This window comes from Carya illinoinensis, chromosome 7, assembly GCF_018687715.1.
Source record: "Carya illinoinensis cultivar Pawnee chromosome 7, C.illinoinensisPawnee_v1, whole genome shotgun sequence".
Taxonomy (NCBI): domain Eukaryota; kingdom Viridiplantae; phylum Streptophyta; class Magnoliopsida; order Fagales; family Juglandaceae; genus Carya; species Carya illinoinensis.
The window spans coordinates 28,354,159-28,375,004 of record NC_056758.1 but is presented as its reverse complement, the minus strand read 5'-3'; the positions used below and the strand labels follow the sequence as shown (position 1 = coordinate 28,375,004).

The 20,846-nt window shown below is 36.9% G+C and overlaps 2 protein-coding genes across 4 annotated transcripts; both read left to right on the top strand.

Annotated features, from left to right (window-relative positions):
* Nucleotides 1–257: 257 nt before the first annotated feature.
* On the top strand, nucleotides 258–931 carry LOC122315164 (monothiol glutaredoxin-S9-like). Its single transcript, XM_043130950.1, has one exon. It carries the CDS (start codon nucleotides 463–465, stop codon nucleotides 763–765), a length of 303 nt encoding a protein of 100 aa, XP_042986884.1. The 5' UTR covers nucleotides 258–462; the 3' UTR covers nucleotides 766–931.
* Nucleotides 932–5,420: 4,489 nt separating this feature from the next.
* Nucleotides 5,421–8,919, top strand: LOC122314726 (membrane-anchored ubiquitin-fold protein 3-like). Of its 3 annotated transcripts, none has more exons than XM_043130288.1 (5): nucleotides 5,421–5,580; nucleotides 6,035–6,181; nucleotides 6,385–6,611; nucleotides 7,361–7,531; nucleotides 8,594–8,919. In XM_043130288.1, exons 3-5 carry the CDS (start codon nucleotides 6,479–6,481, stop codon nucleotides 8,641–8,643), a joined length of 354 nt encoding a protein of 117 aa, XP_042986222.1. In that variant the 5' UTR covers nucleotides 5,421–5,580; nucleotides 6,035–6,181; nucleotides 6,385–6,478; the 3' UTR covers nucleotides 8,644–8,919. The 3 variants fall into 3 exon arrangements, with proteins under 3 accessions (XP_042986222.1, XP_042986224.1, XP_042986223.1); XM_043130290.1 differs by having other exon boundaries at nucleotides 6,358–6,611; XM_043130289.1 differs by having other exon boundaries at nucleotides 5,433–5,580; nucleotides 6,013–6,181.
* Nucleotides 8,920–20,846: the final 11,927 nt, after the last annotated feature.

The window sequence follows — 20,846 nt, the reverse complement described above, 5'->3', positions numbered from 1 at the left end:
CTACTCTAATAAATTGAGTTATATGCATGTGGAATATATATCTGCCAACTTGTTATGCCTGTTAGAAACACAGTATCCTCATACCAATGAAACATAAATATCTTAATCTTCATCTTAGAAAGTTTCTTTATTACTTTGGGAATCTAAATAAAGCACTCTAGCTTTTGAAATGTTCTTGTTCAAAGAAAGCACCCACCCTAAGGCCTGTCCCTATAAATAGTCTAGCATTAGAGCTCAAAATTCAAACAACCTTAAGCTTCAAATACTTTTCCCTATAACCCAATATAACTACTGGGTCGAATTCAGTTTGGATTCGATCCGTGGTTTTAAGGTTTTAAGAAACTCAAAGTCACCCACCCAAAAACTTCGGAAGATTAGACACGGTTGTTCCTGTATTACTTATTATCTGTACGCAAGATTTCCATACCTAAAAAGAAGACATTCTTGATCAGGATCGCCAAGATGGACAAGGTAACAAGATTGATTTCAGAGAAGGGGATAGTGATATTCAGCAAAAGTTCCTGCTGTATGTGTTATGCGGTCAACATTCTATTTAAGGAACTCGGGGTGAAACCGTTGGTTCATGAGATCGACCAAGACCCTGAAGGCAGGGAAATAGAGAAAGCTCTCGTGAGGTTGGGTTGTAATGCGCCAATACCAGCTGTGTTCATTGGAGGAACACTGGTAGGATCCACCAACGAAGTCATGTCCCTCCATCTAAAAGGCTCTCTGACTCCACTGCTGCAGCCTTATAAAGCTCCTTGAATATATTACTCCAACAGCTCGTCGGAAGAATAAATTTGGCTAAAATTAGTAATGCAACAAGCTCGAATAGTCTTTGTAGTGTGTTCTGTGTGAAGTAATCTTTAGCATTTAATTAGCTATAGTGTGTACTATGTTTCCTATTCTTAATGAAGTTGGCTTTTAAATACACTGTTTCGTGAGTTGCATGTAATCTAACTAAATTGGTGAATGGAATCGTCAGAGCTTGGGAGTTGTAGGGAACTTTGATATTAACAATCTCTGGAAAACTACAGCTCTCAAGAGTTGGACATGTCCGGAATCAGATATTTTCACATCCTAACATATTTGATAATATTCGATCCGATTATAGGAATTTTTAGCAAATGTCTCCCATCCTATTATGGCCACCAGAAGGGAATATGGAGTCTTGGTCTTAGTAGAGGGAGCTTTGATATTTACAAATGATGGAAAACAACAGCTCTTGAGAGTTGGACATTTCCTAAAGATTAAACCATTATCATACTCAGAATGCGCGCATGATTTCCACAAGTATTTCAATCATAATAACCTTAACATATAACAAAAATATCCATTAGCATAGAAACCATAGGGATTTTGTCACTTTTATCATTTATCAGAAAACTACCAAGTTATAGTGGCTTGATTATGTTTGCAAAGTGCATATGTAGAAAAACAATGAAATGGGTTTTTTAATAGCAGCAAAAATTGAAAAGAAAGGGGTTCTGTAAGTAAAAGAAAATTAGTGCGACTTTAACAATTTCTGAAAACAAAAATTATTTCTGGGAGGGAGAGAATCCAACTTTTGGTATCCCTATTGCATTCCTCCATATGCAAAAGTTCAAAAAGGAAAATTCTTAACTTTGTAGAACGTGCACCATGGATTCCTCTACTTTTGGGTAAAGAATGGTATTGCATTCCTTGGCTAATCCCCTTTAAATTGTTTTGCTATTGTTCGCTATGTCATGTAACATTAGTCGTAGTAGTGAAACTTCAAGCCACAAGCCTGAATCCAGCTCAGTGGTTGCCCTTGCGATTGATTAGTCCCTAAAGTCTAATTTGTAACTCTTTGCTCCTCGTGCTTTCAATTTTGATTAAATTAATCATTCCATTAATAATATATATTAAATTATCACGTTGTTATCAATCACTAAGTGTCGCGTGTCATTTAAAATAAATAAATAAATTTAAATTAAAAAAAAGAAAAAAAAGTCATCAAGAAAGAAAGGAAGACAACGTCAATTTCAATATCAGCAGCCATTAACATTAACGTGCGAGGTATTACATTATCTTGGCAATGCCAAAGGTGAAAGAAGTCTGTTCACAGATGTGAGCAGCAAGCAGATTCGTCACTGATAAATGGAGACAAGCATATAAAGTATGGCTGTGCAATAAAAGAAAAGAGAATATCATCATCATCTGGGTGCCTTCTTGACCGAAGGAATCGCATAAAAACAAGAACTTGGCTTTTGCCGTTCGATCAGCCTCAATCTCAATCAAGAAACTTGAATGAACATGATATTGAAGAAAACAAAAGAAATTGGAATTTGGTATATGTCCTTTGCTCTGTTACAGATATTGAGAAGAAAGGAGGAACAACTCACCGGTTTGTATCTTCCTGTACCTCTGATAAACCCACCAATCCCTGCACTGCACTGACCCAATGGTTGAACATTGTTTCTCTTACAAACCGTAGATGTTGGGGGTTCTAGAAATGGAGTTTTTAAAAAAGTGATAAAAGAGAGAAGCTGGTGGCCAGATGGAATACACCCATCTGCATTCTTTCTGCTGTAATAGATTTGGAATAAATCATTCTTGAATGCGGTTCGAAGAATCTAATATTTTCTGAGATTTATATTTTGAGGAATATAATGTTTGAGAATTTGGATTTATATATATGTGACTAAACTAACATTTGAAAATGACTAGAAATCCGATATGATTCCCGACAATACAAGATTATCGTGTGTTTTGTTGCTTATAGACAGGAATCCTATAGATAAGGATAATGATCAGATTATGAGAGGATAATTCATCAAATAAAATTGAAAAAATAATCTCATATAATCTAAATTTTCTTATATAGCCATCACAATATCCATCACCCACCTAAAAAATAGAACCAAATAGTTTTTAAAAAAACCTATAAAAGAAACCTGATAATTAAAAACTATATATAGCCAATAATATAACATGCACAACAAATTATGAGACTAATTACAACAATTACCAAAGAATTTTATTATTATTATTATTTCTTTTCTTTTTGATGTGTTTGTTGGGTGGTCTTGCGTCTCTTTCAACTTAAAAAACTAATTCAAAAGATAAGATTCTCTCTCATATTTATAAATTGACTACCAATCACTTTCACAACCGATACGAGAGACAACCTAACAGTATTTGTCCTTTAGCTACGGAATTGACTGATGGTAGTTGGTCAGAGCTCTAGTAGACAGTCAGTACTCTCTTCAAAGAGAACAAACAGTACGTGAGGTTTCTTCTGCATGCATCATATAGCTAGCTAACTCGGTTAAAACATAGCTTGTTACATGACTTGCACCATATATAATGCTTGTTGGCCATTTATTTAGACCCACCAATTCGTGGTGCAAGTCATGTAACACGCTATATATGTTTTAACCATGTTGACCATCATGATTAGAACCCACGAAGAGAGAGCTTTGATATTTACATAGGTCTCAAAGTACATTTATTTAGATAACCCACCACCTAAACTATATGCAAACATTTTTTTTCAACTATCCCCTAAAGCCAAGGAATATGGGTCTTTCGTAGCAGTACTGAAGTACTAATTTATACAAATTCCTCAGTATGTTTTCCGGCCTTCTCATGTGCTGCCTACTATCTTCTTGCTAATTTGCTTATTCTAATGTATATCCTAATGTATATCTACTGATATGATGCAATGGCAGATTCAGTTTCTCAAAGAAACGTCCATGGAAATTTATTTTCTGATCAGATGAATGGGCAGAGTTTTGTACATTTTGTACTAAATTAGTTGTAAATTCCACCCTAACTGCGATTTTATGCTGCAAAAGGATATGTCATAAATGGTCAACTTATGTATCTCTCCAAATGGTATATTTTATATTGCTGCATTTTATATACTTGAGTTAGCTTTAAACAAAACTGCTAAGTTATCAGAAGTCCAAATTTGCCATATCATGTTTATTATTGATCAAATGCCTACAATAAATACTCACAATATTGTTATTAATTACCATCCAGATAATCTGAAAGCTGCACTTTTATACCGAGGGCAAGGTTACAGAAGAGGGTTTGGTGCATTTCTGTCTCTACCCCCCTGCTTTTTATATAGATTTAAAACCCTTACGTAAAATGGTCCAGTATATATGTAAAAAGGATATGCATTTGTCATATTTGGGACTCATAACTTGGGATTTGAATTGAGTTTGTATGAAGAATGTGTTTTTTCTCATCAGTTGGACCGTTTGCTGTGAATTATGAACCTTTGCCTTGCAGGACATTTTAAGAAGAATGATGGTTCTAAATTATCACCATTTCCAATATCTATTATCAATTGTATATTTCACATTCTTATAATGTTTGTAAATAATAGCATTTACAAGCCCTCTCAAGCAAAATTAATTATGGTTTAGTGAGAACCCACTGAAAGGTATATGTGGAAGCAGGTCCTCTTTAATTTACAAGCCCTCTCAAATGTATGTAATGCTGCATATAATTGTAAAATATTTAAATATTGTATAATCGTTTTGAAAAATAATGAAATTTATTATCAAAAAATTAATTTTTTTTTCATATGCTTCCCGTATTTATTAACTTTCTTTTAAAGTAGCTACGCGTCACTTACACACTTACGACAATACATATCATTTCTCTTTTTAAAAAATTTTCAGCTAAATAATCATATCTACCACTACCACCTTAAATGGAATACATGTATCATGACTTCTCCAACAAGTTCCAATAATTCTCTGCCTAATGATTAGAACCTGTAGTCTTGATTATTTTTTGTTATTACTATTTATTCTTTTGTAATTGTGTAATACTATACTACTTATAAGTTTTAGACGTACAAACTATTTGAAAAAAGGTAAGTCTTATTATATATATAAAAAAATCATATTTATGTTGGGTTCATATTTTTTTAAAAAGACTTACATGTCCAAGATTTATACAAATCATCATTGATTTTGAAATCATATCCTATATTATATAATAAAAAATTCTATACACCACATTATATTTATAATATTTTTATTTTATTATATAAGATGTAGCATGTAACATATCTTATTTAATAAAATAAAAATATAACAAGAGTATGGAGTATAACGTTACGAGGTTTTCAAAAAGAATTATTTAGAATTTATTATTACAATGATTAAATTATGTAACGACCTTTAGTTAGAATAAAAATAAATAAACAAAAGGATTAAAAAAAATAAAAATTGGAAAACAAACATAGTATGACAGTAACGCTTTCCCGTTAATTTCCCTGTTGTCTTTTCGAAAAACGACAAGCTTCCTTCATCTTCTTCCGACCAGTAAGACGTATCGTGAAGCCCATTATAGTCATTTGACGGAGCAGCTGGAGACGTGGCATCGAATTATTCGAGATGGAGCTATGGCTGCGCCTGAACAAATCCCATAAACACAAAGTTTCAAAATCTATTATTGATCAATCATCTCTGCATCCGTTTCTTTGGTCTCAGAGAGAGATTTCACGGAACAAAAAGAATAAACAGATAAGAGATACAGAGAGCAACTCTTCTCTCTCTCTGACCGATCTTCAATTCATGGCTTCTTGACCAGGTATCATCTCCAAATACTCTCTGTTTGGTTCCCGAGTAAATGATGGAAAATAACACGGTGTCATTTCAATTTTTGTTTCAAGAAAATGGGAGTATAGCCTACGTGTTATCTACTACCAACTCTATTTGTGTCACTGGAGTCTTTTATTTTTCTCTTCAAATTCTATCAGTTTAGACAATGAAAATTGCAGTTTCTCTGCTCATTATATGTTGCCTTTTAGCTATCCAATCTAGGCCTAGCGTTTTGTATTTTCTTCACTCGTATAACAAGCTATATTTAGTTGAGATTTCTTTGGTATCAGTTGTCTTTTATCATCCTTTCGATCTTTTTGAACTTTCTTTGGGAGGTTGTAATTCAGTTGTTGTATAGAGAGATCGGTATGCAATATTGATCTTTCATTCTTGCTGGTGTTCTTGAATTCGATTTTGATAGAGGTATCAATCTATCGTTTTAGAGACATTTTTTGGGGGACTGTTGGCCGTGGAAGCTATTCGATCATATGAAGTGCTTACTTGGCTGGATTGGTTCGATAGCCATCGAGTCAGATGTACTTTTGTTTCATACTTCCGCGCAGAAGGATAGTTTCTGTAAATTTCCAGAGGTCAGTATAATTTTTTTTTGGTACTTTGCAGTTTGTTGCATTGATATTTGGATTTCCTTTGTTTGGATGCGGAGAAAAAGTGAGAAGTGTCCTGGAAGTTGTAGATTTCGTACAACTTCTTCTTCCCCCTGATTCGTCTGAAGCCAAAAGGAGTTGTATGCTAACATAACATGAAGTTTTGAGTTTTTGGGATTCATTTTCAGGTGGGTAGGGCGAGACTAGATTTTTTCAGTGGAAGCACTGTTTTGGTGTTACATAGTGTTTTCAAGCTTGGCATAGGAGGACAAGGGCTACATAATGGGTGAAGGAGAGGAGTGCATCGAGCTTAAGTTTCGCATTTATGATGGTACAGATATGGCCCATGGTACTTATGCATCATCAACAACAGTTGCAACTCTTAAACAAAAACTTGTTGCTGAGTGGCCTCAAGGTTTGTCATCTTATATCCGTATGTTCACTTGTTACTTTTGAGTTCCTATATGCAGAATGCCTACATTCCTCCTCCCCTTCCCTCCCCAACTCACCCACCCCCCACAATGTATTTTGCCACTTGGAACCTCTGATTTACCATAAAAGTTCCAATTTACCAAAATAATGAAGTTCTAATCAACAATCCAACTGCGAATTCTGTCCCCAGATTTTTGGAATTGCATTGCATTTAGTGAGGGAATTGTAACAGTCGTAGAGGTAATATTGGCCTACGGTATTCCTGGACATTATCTTGTCTGTTGACTTGAGATAAAAACATTAACCTCTGCCAAAACCCATGTTAAACTCTTGTGAGGTGGAAGCTGTGATTTGCTCAATAAATGGAGCTTTAGCTAAAGCCTTGAGTGTTTAAACTACTATTGGTGAAGAGCATGTGTTGCAATTTTTTGGAACTACTGGATGCTCATAACATTTGTTTAATTCCAAAAGGAAAAATGAACAATGAGAGTCACATCTCTGTAGTACATGAATACTACTTTCTCTTGTTTTCTTCAATAATTTTTTTTCACTATCCAAAAGGATAATGTGAAGTGCTATTGACGAATTGACATGGTAGGACAAAATACTTTTTCCCGACGGTTATATGGACCATTGCACATGCACTTGCCTGTATTTTCCTGGGGTGACTTCTTATGTACACTATGGTGCTATAACTTTTTCCGGAATGTTTAACTAGAACCTTATTTCCAGGCAAAACAATCACTCCAAAGTCAATGCATGATGTAAAACTCATACATGCTGGTAAAATTTTGGATGATAACAAGACACTTGCTGATTCCAGAACAACCATTGGTGACCTTCCTTGTGGTGTTATTACCATGCATGTGGTAGTACAGCCTCCTGTCGCCAAAAAGAAGAAAGGTAAATACATTTTCTGTGTCTTCATACAGGTGGATTAGGATTTGTAATTTAGCTATTTCTTGGGGGTTCAAAATCGACCCAAAAGGCGGATTTTCTAATCTCTTTTCCTTCAAGACATCCTCTAAAGTTCCTGCCTTTTAACCCAAAACCCTGTCAATTTTTCATTCTTCACAAGAACTAATGTCTGTTTCAATAATCTTTGTTAAAGTTAAAATTTTCATGTCACTTTTTATTTATTTTCGTTCAATGATTCTGAATTGATGGTGTTAGGCTCGTTTCATAGATGTAAAATGCAAATTTCTTTCCAGTCTGACAGAATGGGTTTCAAGACTTTCTTTATTAAAGATTCCCTCAAGAGCTAATCAGCCCCTAAAATAAAGGCTAGAGAAGGAGGATGATCAATTGCTCCACATGAAGCTGGCTAAAAATTAACACGGTAGACTAAGTAGAATATTTGTTTTCATACCCTCACTCAGTAGTGATCATACCCAACACGTCAAATAGCTGTATGCAGGACTCTACAGTACAAGTATCTTAAAAACGTTTCTAAGAGCATGCCTTGCACAGTTGCTGCAAATATTAACTGCCATATATTCAGAAAAATTCTCTCTGCATTTATAAGTAGGTATATTTATTTGAGTAATGCTAGGTATAAGTTTCAAATAGACAAATTCCGTATAAGTCCTTTATAAAAAAGTGGGTCCCACTATTAAAAAATATTTTTTTTGTAATTTTTCAAGGTGGAGTCTACTTTTTTACAAAGGCTTGTGCGATAATTGTTTATTTAGGATTTGTAGAGGTTATTTCTCTATTTCTAAAGGTAATATGCTGAGTAATATATTATGAAAAAAAAAAAGAATAAGATATTAACTACAGGAAGGCGAGAGACACTGTGACTGAAGTAACTTTATTCTAGTTTAGCCATTATATTCTCGAGATATTCGAGCACTAGCTAGTTTACTTGAGTTTTTTTTGTTAAAATCATAGCGTCTAATATACGATCTTAATTGTATTTCTTGTCGGGGCATTGTCGCTTTTTCTTGGGATGCTTTGTGGACGAAGATGAGGAGCATATGGGAAAGATGAATTCATGCTCGTGTACCATCCTTTAATTTCCGAAGCATATTGATGATCTGGCTGATAAAATCACCATTTTTATATGAGAAATATTCTAGCCACAATGAGATTATACAAAAGTAATTTCACAAAACCATATTAATTTGTGGGATTATTTTTGTATAATTCCTATGTAGCTGTGGTACTCCTCTCTTTACCTTCGTGATTTCCTTCATGACGCATGGAAGTGTAATATAGCATTATGAATACTGATTATGATCGTGCGGGTTGCCTTTCTTTCTTGTAATGTCTTCTTCCTTTCTTTCTTGTAATGGCTTCTTCTTCGTCTTCTTATTCTTCTTCTTCTTCTTCTTCTTCTTCTTCTTCTTTTTCTTTTTTAGTTTTTTTTTCCTATATAAAGTGAAATTAGAAATGTACCATGGCTGTTCTTTTTGTTCATGGTAAACTTGTGTTCTGTGGATACATTATTTAATTCGGAACATCCATCGATCATACTGTGGACCATATTTTTTTCTTTTTGGGGCTCCCAAGGTGTAACACATTAGAAGGTAGGTTTTTGGATGAATAGAAAATATGAGAAAGTGCAAGAAAATTGGTCAAATTCAAGAATGACCTTGCCTCCAATAGAAGGAGAAAAAATATATTGTATTAAGCTTCTGGATGGATGATCAACACTTGGCTGGTACATAAACATGTTGACCCCTACACAGGCCGAGCTAACAGAAATTAAAACTATAGAACAAAAATAAAACAAAGGGCCCAGGTCTACTTCCTATCCTATAGTCTAAACAAGGGTCACGTCAGAAAGGCTTCGTGGTGCTCTCTGTGCTTCGTGGTGGTCAGCACATGAGCAGCTCATGTACTGCACAACAGTAGAAAAGAAAGGAGGAGGGTTCTGTTGTACTCCTTCAGCTTTGCTTTAATGTATAATGTTGTGTTTGGAGTCGTGAGCTTGGAGGAGAATTATACACTTGGTGGTCTCTGCACCTGCTTGGGGGGAGAACGCGGCACGGAGAGGGAGCAGCTGGAATAAGCAATGAAACCCTAAGTGGCTCTCCTAATAGGCTGGGCTTTCGTTTGGGCTGGGCTGGGCTTCAGGCCATGTATTTTTAGTTTTCACTGTGTATCACGTGTTTTTGAAGGCTTTTCCTGTATTTTCGATTATTTAGTTTGTTTTAGGTTGTAGTAGGAAACAGTCTCTAGGACCGAGGGTTTGTAGAGTTTTGTGCTCCACTCGATGGGAGGGGGAGTTGTGTGGTCTGTCTTAGTCTAAGACAGAGTTAAGTCTCTCAGATGGTTAGTCTGGAGGCCTGTCTCTTAGACAATTAGTCTGAAGGCATTGGACAAGACCCTGTCAGCTGCAAAGAAATTTGTGGGCTGGAGAGCGAGAAAAGGTTAGAATTTGATTTGTATTTTACAGGTCAAAAGTTGTAATTGTCTGCTTCATTAATGTATGAAACAATGTTTCACCTTTCAAAAAATAAATAAATAAATAACATGCTCAACCAAAATAAAGGAAATTACTAATAAAATTAAATTAGCCCATGGCCCATGTATTTCATTCTTGAACGGTGACAAGCCCTATCTCTTTAAAGCACCTTAACCACAAGATGGGAGTATGCATCTTTGAGTGGGTGCGAATAAGTTGAATTGGAAAAGAATTGTCGCTGCTGCTATTGCCTTTCAGCAATCACTTCTAGTGTGCAGATATTATCTTGATTTCATCCTTCAGTTGACCTATTTCTTTATCTTTAACAATCAAAAGCTTATTAATCCTTGTTTACTCCAACTTCTGCAACAACTTGCATAATCTCATTTTCAATTCTCAAAACTATCATCTTTCAGTAGCTTTCAGGAGGGTTTCCTGGCTTGAAGATCCCTCTGCAGAATATCTAATTGCTCTCCTATTCTAACTACTCGATCCTCATGCTCCTTTAGTGAACTGTTCTTCTCCTCTAATTCCTTTGCAAGGGCTAAACACTGTAACTTTACTAATCAAGCTGAAGCAACACTTGAATCTACAATTGCTTGAGTAGCTAAAAGTTGTAATCTAAGACCATCCAACTCCTTGAGGTACTTCTCAGCAGTAGATGCCAAAGCTTGAAGCTTTGCATTCTTTTATTCCATTGTCTTCTGGAATCTACCAATTTCTTCCTCCATGTTCTTAGCTTTTGTCTTAGCTTCCTCTTCCATGACATCTAGATTCATATTTTTTAAATACAAATTTGTATATTTAGCATCAATGTTGGGCAAAATCCTGTCACTCTTTTTGACAAACTTTAAAACATATATTTGCTTCTCTCCAACAGTAGAGCCATTTAGCTTCTCAATAGCATGGTTTGTAGATTTCTCATACTCAAATTGAACCAAGCCATACCCTTACTCTTCATGCCATAAAAACGTCCAAAATCTTATTCCATGACATATCCATTTTTCCATACACGTTCAGAAGCACATTATAAATTATCAACATAGGTTGATATCCCTCTTCTAGTGCGGATAGTTTTGAACAAGAAATGAGTGCATTAAGGAATGTAAAATTCAAGGGCCTAACACTTTCTATGAACCTTGGAAAAACATAAACATCACCTCTCTTCCATCAACCATCTTGAGATACCATGCACCTTACAATCACATTGCAAGAGATGCCAGATAGATCCTTGATCTCATCTAACATTCTGCATGCATCATTGAGAACCCTACATTTTCTGTATACATCAACAAATGAACCCTCCAAGATTACATTATTGATAACCTTTCTTTGCATAACAAACGCACTACTCCCATAAAACTGCACTTCCACTATGACATCCACACCCATTCCCAAGTCAATGCCACAATTTCCAATAAGATAACCTGGAGACCAAGCAAAGCAAGTTGGGTGTTTTTCCCAACAACAGCCAAAAGAAGAACTAGCTGGCAAGGAGGCTTGAAAACATCCCCATGCACGAGTTTCCAACCCGACTCTTCACTAACATCTCTTTCCCGAGTCTCCAAGTCATCAACTTTCCAAGCATATTTTGCATACTGTCAAGCACGTAAACAAAATGAAGGCACTTCGAGGGGCCTAACCTCCACAATTCAATTTGGACTCAAAGCAAAAACGTACTTCATTAATTTGAATTCAACCATATAAATAGATACAGACTCAACTGAATATAACAACCCACTACGCAGCACTAGTGTTACTGGCTTAGTAGCCCATAAATTAAATATGTGGATTGGAAAATAGAAAGTAGCCTAACGGCCCACTATCTATGCTAAAGACCCAGACCAACATAACCGAAATACATAGACTAATTCAATGAGAACATTCTAGACTATTAAAAGCTAACAAAGACACGGACATCCATTAGATCAATCGAACGACTGTGATAAGAGAATGCCATGGGTCACATGACAAACCCTCCCTCTTCGACAACCTTGTCGCAAGGCCTCCGAATCTTGTCTTGAAATCTTATAAGGTTTCCCACGTCGAGCTCTCTCACCTTAACCCTTGCCACTGCACAAGTACTTCAGTGATTGCCTTGTTTCGTGCTCGCGATCTAATATCTTTGTCGGTTCAGGATGAATGGAGCCATCAAGGTTAACTGGAGGGAGCTGGCTTTGTGGAATGACTGAAGACCCCAATCGCCTTTTCAAGCAAGAGATGTGAAATACCTGGTGGATTTTGGACTCTGGTGGAAGAATCAAGCGGTAAGCAACATTCCCAATTTTCTCCTCGATATGAAATGGGCCATAAAATTTGGGGGTGAGTTTCTGATTTCAGTGAAGAGATGCTGAAAGTTGTCTGTAGGGCTTCAACTTGAGGTAAACCTAGTCTTTTTCCTCAAAGTTCTATTATGTTCTCTTGAAATTAGCATACCTTTTCATTTGATCTTGTGATTCGCGTAAGTTATCATTCAAAGTCCGTAGCACTGCATCACGGTCCTGCAAGTTGTCATAGATAGCTTGTACCTTTGTTGTGCCGGGTACATACTAGAGGATTTATGGTGGAGAGAATCCATAGACTGCTTCAAAGGGACTGGTTTTTGTAAAGGAATGTGTATTGGTATTGTACCAATACTCAGCTAACGACAGTCAATCACTCCATGCGTGTGGTTTCTCCCTAGTAAATCTTCATAGGTATCCTTCTAAACATTGATTAACAATCTCTGTTTGTCCGTCAGATTGAGGGTTATATGTCATGCTTAAATTGAGTTGTGTTTATTGTAACTTGCAAAACTCAGACCAGAAATGTGAGATAAAAATGGAGTCTCGGTCACTAACAATGGAATTTGGAGTTCTATGGAGTTTGAAGATGTGATCTGTGAAGAGTTTGGCTATTGTTTGGGTTGTGTAGGGATGGCTTAGGGCAATGAAGTGAGCGTATTTGGTGAGGCGATCTACAATCACCATGATGACAACTTTAGTGTGAGACTATGGGAGGCCTTCAATGCAATCCATATTGATGTTAGACCATGGTTGAGTTGGGATTGGGAGTTGCTGAAGGAAGCCTGCTGGAGGGCGCAATGTTCCACTTTGTATCTTTGGCAAATGTCACAATTATGGATATAGTGTCGTACTACTGTTTTCACACCAGGCTAGTAGAAATTTCTCCTTACTCTTGCTAGGATTTTGTGATAACCCAAATGCCCTGCTAATGGCGTATCGTGCATCTGATGTAGGGCTTCCCAGTGAAAGTCCAAGCAACCATCCAAATGAATCCTTCCTTTATACAAGACTAGACCATGTTGTAGGGACAAATTCTTATGCTGCATAGTACCCTCTAGTAGCTAGTTGTGCAGTGATTGTAGCTAAGGATCCCTCAGGTAAGCTTCTTGAATTCGATGTACCCATGGTGTTTGAGCTTGAGTTAAAGTGATTGTTTGGACTGATGTCTCCGATTGGTGCATTTTGGATAGGGCATCTGCTGCTTTATTCTCACGCCTTGCTTTGAATTCAACACTGAATTCATATCCTCAGAGTTTGGATATCCACTTTTACTGAGTTGGCATACCAATCCATTACTCTACCAAATATTTTAATGCTTGTTGGTCTGTTTGAATCTTGAATTTCTGTCCTAGCATATATGAACGCCATTTTTTGACTGCTAGCACTAGGGCAAGAAGCTCCTTCTCATATGTCGAGAGGTGGAGGTTTTTGCCCTTTAGCCCTTGGCTGACATAAGCCAACGGGTGCCCTTCCTGCATGAGTACATCATCAATCCCCTTTTTGGAGGCATCACATTCAATAACAAAGGTCTTTGTAAAGTTGGGTAGGCCTAGGACAGAAGGGGTAGACAAGGCGTTTTTGAGTTGGTTAAAGGCTATGGTGGTTGCTTCATTCCATTGAAATGAGTCTTTCTTGAGAAGTTGAGTTAAGGGATTGGCTATGGCGCTGTATCCCTTGATGAATTTGCAGTAATATCTTATGAGGCCTAAGAATCCTCTAAGGGCACAGATAGTTTTTGGTAGAGGCCACTGCAATAGAGGTAATTTTAGAAGGATCGGCCTTTACTCCATCAACTAAAATTACATGACCAAGGTATTCAATTTCTAAACACCCAAACCGAGATTTTGATAATCTAGTATAAAGTTGATGGGATTGGAGTAGATCTAGGACCATACCAAGGTGGACTATATGGTCATTTAGACTTTTACTATAAATTAGAATGTCGTTGAAGAACACCGACACAAATCTAAGTAAATAGGCTCTAAAGATATCATTTATTAAGCATTGAAATGTGGAGGGAGCATTAGTGAGCTAAAATGGCATCACTAAAAATTCGTAATGTTCATGGTGAGTTTGGAAGGCTGTTTTTGGGATATCTTCAGGTGCGACCAAAATTTGGTGGTACTCGGAGCAGAGATCAAGTTTGGAAAAAATCACAGCCCCATATGGTTCATCGATAAGGGGAATAGGGTGCTTATCTTTGATGTTGACCTAGTTGAGTGCCCGATAATCTACGCACATCTGCCAACTACCATCGGCCTTTTGAACTAAGAGTACCAAAGAGGAATATGGGCTTTGGTTGGGTCGGATAGTCCCACTTTGAAGCATTTCAGTTATCAACTTCTTGATTTCTCCTTTCTGGTAGTAGAGGTACCGATATGGTCTAGTGTTGGTTGGTCCCACTCGCTCAAACAACTAGATATGGTGGTCTTGGCTGGGATGGGGTGGAAGACCTTTGGGCTCTTTGAAAACCTCTATGTAACGATGTAACACCGATTGTATCTCTCTGGGAATTTATCATTGGGCCTGGTATTTGTTCCATTAGGTGTATGACTAAGCCCTTTGGATGCAACCCATTACTGGAACAGAATTCATCAATTTCCATTAGCTTTGGGTTTGATGGGCTCAATCCCTATAATTTGATCGAGAGATCTCTCCATTTAAACCCCATTGTGAGACTACTGAAATCCCATAGAATAGGGCCTAGAGTGCATAACCAATTGACTCCTGATACCATATCACACCCTCCCAAGGTTAGCAAATAGAGAGTGGTATAGAACTTGTTACCTTGTAAGATGAAAAGTACCGTCATACAACAATCTTGGCAAGGTAGGCAGTCTCCATTGGCCACCATTACTATCATGCTTTGATTTCCCAGCATGGGTGGTTTGGTACGCCTTGCCACATTCGGATCAATAAAACTATGAGTACTTCCTGTGTTAATTAGAACTATTACTCTTTGATTGCCCATATAACCGATCAACCTCATTGTTTTTGGTGCTCGAGTACCTAAGATAGCATGAAGAGATATCTCCACTGTTTCATTTGGAATAGTGATCTCTTCAATATTTTCTTCCTTAGTCTCCTATTGGCCACCTTCACAGTTTGATGGAGGTTCTTCTTCCTCCAACCCTTCTAGTAAGATTACTTTGGGAGTTTTGCATCGATGGCCCGGAGACCACTTACCTTCACAATAATAACATAGGCCTCATTCGCATCTGACTCTCATCTTGCCTAAGGAAATTCTTTGAATTGGTAAGTTTGTTTTGGGTCTGGGTGGAGGTGAGAATTGATTATAAAGGGCTTGGGGTGTAGGTAGCTATAAAGGTGAGTAGGATCTAATGGGCCATGGGGATGGTAGTCTGGGAAATGTATTTAAAGGTTGGGGCTTATTTGGGCTTATGGTTTGTATGTTGGGTCTATGTTGCGGTAAACACCTCCAAACTTCCGCCTCATAAATTCTCGCAAGGCTGAAAGCTATGGGAAGATCACTGGGCCTAAACATGGTTACTATTGTCTGAATCTCATCTCGGAGTCCACTCAAAAAGGTGCTTACCCGAAATTCCTTTGTTAAGTTAGGAATTCGGTTGGATAGCAGCTCAAATTGGGATTGGTATTCTTCCACTGTGGTAGGTTGTCAGAGCTTGGTAAACTCAGCCACTAGATCATCAAAGAGTGTCGATGCAAATCTCATTTGTAAGGCATCAACAAAGTTGTCCCAATTGTTAACTGGGTGGGCTTCGTCTAACCAATGATACCATGTTAAGGCTCTTCCTTCCATATGAAAGGAAGCCAATTGCACCTTTTGTGGGTCAGGAATATTATGAAAGGCAAAAAACTGTTTGGCCCTAAAAATCCAACCAATGGGATTGGATCCATCGAATTTTGGAAAATCAAGGCGTATAGCACGTCCTTGGATTCCGGTATTGGAGTCAAAAAGGGGGTTGTTATGGTTGAGGCATTATGGTTGTTGGAATTGCTTCCTTCTGGTTTTGAAGTGGTGTTATGGGGTGGAGGTTGGGTCAAGGTGTGGGATATGGTTGTGTAACTGTTGGCTAAGGTGGCAACTTGTTGGATTAGTTCCTCCAACAATTGTTGCTTCTTAGTGTGGGCTATGGTCACTTGTGTTTGGATCTCTTTGATGGAAGTGTTTTCAGCTCTCAATTGTGAGATAGATTCAGAAAGTTGGGTGAGTCAAGTCCCATCAGCCATGGGTTCGAATTGTCTTTGGATACCACTGTCAAGCACTTAAACAAAATGAAGGCACTTCGAGGGGCCTAACCTCCACAATCCAATTTGGACTCAAAACAAAAATGTACTTCATTAATTTGAACTCAACCATATAAATAGATACAACTCAACTGAACATAACAACCCACTACATAACACTAGTGTTACTGGCTTAGTGGCGCATAAATTAAATATGCAGACTAGAAAACAGAAAATAGCCTAACAACCCACTATCTATGCTAAAGACTTGGACCAACATAACTGAAATATGTAGACTAATTCAATGAGAACATTCTAGACTATTAAAAGCTAACAAAGACATGGACATCCATTAGATTAATCGAACGACTGTGATAAGATAATGCCGGTCACATGACACATACTCATTCCTAAGGTTCCGCATTAATATCATTGACACCAACCCAGTAAGGAAGATATATAACCATCTTGAATGAATTAAAAATGGAGAACCAATGGATCTGGTTCTCAAAGAAAGTGTAACCAAATAAACATCAAAGCAACGTGTAAAAAGTTACATTTGTTGAACTCCATTTAACAAAGTACATCATATCCAATTTTCTTCCAACTACCCACGGCTTTAGGATCTCTTGAGTGAGATTCACATGAATATTTGATCTTTGTTGTATTGGATGAAAAATGGTTTTGTTTGCCCTTCTCACTATTCTTATCTGGATGCAATGCACCAACAAAATCCTATAAAGGCATATCATCCACAAAGAATTGAAGCTATTGATTATTCTTAATTACATCCTTGAACTATTTAACCTTTGCTTCATCAAGATCTAGAGAACAAATGACATCCTTCTCGACATTGTTTTTGAACTTTGTTTGGATCTGGCTATTAATCAGATCATTTCCACCAAGGACCTTGCCAGATTATACCAAAGTTTTGAAATCCGTTTTGTTCAGCATTTCGGTTGAGGTACTGAAACAGAATATTTCGGTACCGATACGTTTCGGTATACCGTTTTGGGATGGACAATAAATGAATAAATTATATATATAAAAACTATATTTCAAAATAACATCAATGCAAGTTTTAAAAATATACATACTGAGAAACTTAATAATATTTTTTAATATAAATCTTAAAAATATACATATATATAAAACACATATTTATTAATATATTTATTTTATTTTTAAAACTATAATAAATCCCTTGAGCTAACTTGCATGCATAATTTTTATAAACTACAATAAATCTATTTTTGAGTTGGTTGTTTGGTAAATTTTAAAACCACACATATAAATATATATATATATATATAAACTTTGACTTGACAAGGAAAACGTACAAAACAAGTCAAGAGTAAAAAGTGATTCAAATTTTGGCAGAGGTTTGGAGTCTAATGCACGGAAAGGGATATTTGGATTATAAAAGTACAATTTTGTCTATCATTTTTCAACTTATTTATAAGAGAACCATTCCTTTAATGTGAATATTAATTTTGGACTGGAATTATTATTCTAGCCGGAATACTAGAATTGACCGAAATTGGCTAGAATGGCTGGAATTTGACCCGAAACGAAATAGATACCTATCCCATGCCGGTCACTGTTCTGGCACGAAAAATTCTGACTATTTCGGCTGGAACGGAACGGTTTTTAAAACTTTGGATTATACCCCTTTATCAATTGTTGCATCTTCATCAGTCATGAATGTCAATTCATCATCGTCATCATAAAACATAGTATTGGAACAACCACCAACTACCCCTTTAGTTTGGCCTGACCGAGCAAATCCAACTAACAACAAAGTCCAACAACCAACCCTACTCTTATCCAGTACTTCATCAAACACCTTATGAGCAACAATCACATTGATGTTTTTGAGGAAATCAAGTCCCATTGATTGCAAATAACCAAGAAGAGAACCATGGGAAAACCCAAGTAAGTTGTTTTCTTTTGTTGGGGTTAGAGACTCGGAATAAAAACCTGGATCTTTGTGGGGAAGATGGAACAAGTTAGGTTTGAGGAAAAAAGAGGGGCAGAAGAAGCCATTGGATCTAGGGTGGCAAGAGGACAAGAAATAACTACTGTTGAAGCATAAATAACAAGAGATGATGGCGAAGGCAACCTGTTGAGCTTCTAAAGGCGAAGTGACTAGTTCGATTTAGGTGGGGAATTTAATTGAAGACGGGGACTGAGATTTTTGGGATCGAGAAACTTGGGTTTGGGATTTTTGGGATTGATGAGGTCTCTGATATGTTAATGAGTTCATAGATTTGTAGGTTTGTAGGTATGATATGCAATTGAGTTTGAAAAGGGAGCGCCAAGTGATGATGAGGTTGATGAAGTGGAGGGCCCGGTAATAAGCTTCTGCTTGGCCGGGTTCAGCAGATGTTGCTGCATATGTGAAACAATAGTGTTGAGAGGAAAACGAAAGAAAAACTAGAAAATGAAAATGGGTTTTTGAAATTTTATGAGAATAGAGGGAAAAATTCAAAGAATGGTTTTATGTGACAAGGGCAAAGAATTGAAGGAGTGTGAGGAGCAGAGACACTAAAATTCAACACCAGCAAGGCCAAACTCCCAAATATGAGACAATGAGCATGAAACTTGAGGTTGGAGTAGCAGTGGCTCTATATTCCTACCCTGAGAAATTCTAAAAACCGCACAACATCTATTTCTCATAGAGGTATCCCACCACCAGACCATGAAACTTGAGTATTTTTTACAAAATCCACACATGAAAAATTTGATGAATATCACCCCTTGGTTTGTAAATGTCAATTTGGAGACTGGATTTAAAAATGTTGAGGTCATATTCGATAGTTTCACCATCAGGAATCGACTGCGTTGCTTGTTCTTCTTCCTGCATCACACCAACCTCATGCTTTAGATAGGTTAAATCTTAATGGAGGTTGTTCCAATATTCCTTTAATTTATTTAGGATCATTTCATGAGTTTGTTTCACCAATTCTATGATGTTGAAGATGTGCCAAGATTTTACCTCACAACGACATTGCCATTTTCATGTATTTGTATTTCATTAATAGCATTTTTGTAATTTATTGTTAATGTCAAACTTGTAAATATGTAGTTTTTATATATAAGGCAAGTATACCTTTCGTGAACAAGCAGAGTGCAATTTTCACTTTACCAAATATTGAAGCCTCGATCTAGAGAGAAATAGAAGGGTTTTCAAACCCTAGCTTTATCAAGATCAAATTGGAACTTGAGGAGATGTGGTATCAAGAGCTTAGGTTCGATGGGAATTGTGAGGTTCGATATCGTCAAAGTTTGATGGAAAAAATTATTTTGGGCTGTGGAGGATCGAGATGAAAGCCCTCCTTACTCAACAGGACGTCCAAGAAGTTTTTCTTGGAGAAAAGAAAATGGAATCTGTTGAAGAGAAGGATAAGAAAGAAATCTTGAGAAGAGCTCACAGCGCACTCATTCTTTCTCTCAGAGATAAAGTTCTAGGGGAAGTCGCCAATGAAGACTCCGCTGCTGGAATTTGGCTTAAATTAGAGAGTCTCTACATGACAAAGTCTCTGCCCAATCGACTGTACAAGAAAACAAAGCTCTACACATTTAAGTTGTCAGTAGGTATATCAATTTATGACCATCTCGATTCTTCTAATAAAATTATTTTAGATTTGGCTAATATTGATATTAAAATTGATGATGAAGATCAAGCAATTTTATTGTTGAGTTCTCTAGATAATTCTTATGCTAGTTTGAAATAGACCATGATGTATGGGAGGGAAACACTAACCTTAAATGAGGTTCAGGCCATATTACACTCCAGGGAATTACAAGTCATGTCTGAAATAAAATTTGAAATTGGGGAGGGCTTGACTGTGAGAGGGAGAGCTGAAAAAAGAGGTCAAAAGGGAAAGAACAGTAAAAACAATGTGAGGGGTAGGTCTAAGTCTAAAGGGAAGCAATTAAAATGTATCATGTGTCACAAAGAGGGGCATTTCAAAAGAGATTGCCTTGATAAGAGATCTAACAAAGGAAATGGGTCTAAGGAGGAGCGGGATGCCTCAGTTGTGAGTGATGGGTACGAGAGTGCCAAGGTTCTAAATGTGTCCGAAGTTGATTTAGGAAAAGAATGGATCAGTGATTCAGGATGTTCTTTTCACATGTGTCATAATAAAACATGGTTTGAAACTTTCACTAGTTTAGATGGGGGGTTTGTGATGCTTGGTAACAATAAGTCTTGTAAAATCCAGGGTATAGGGTTGATGAGACTAAGGCTCTATGATGGTATTGAAAGACTCTTAACTGAGATTAGATACATACGTGAATTAAAAAGGAACCT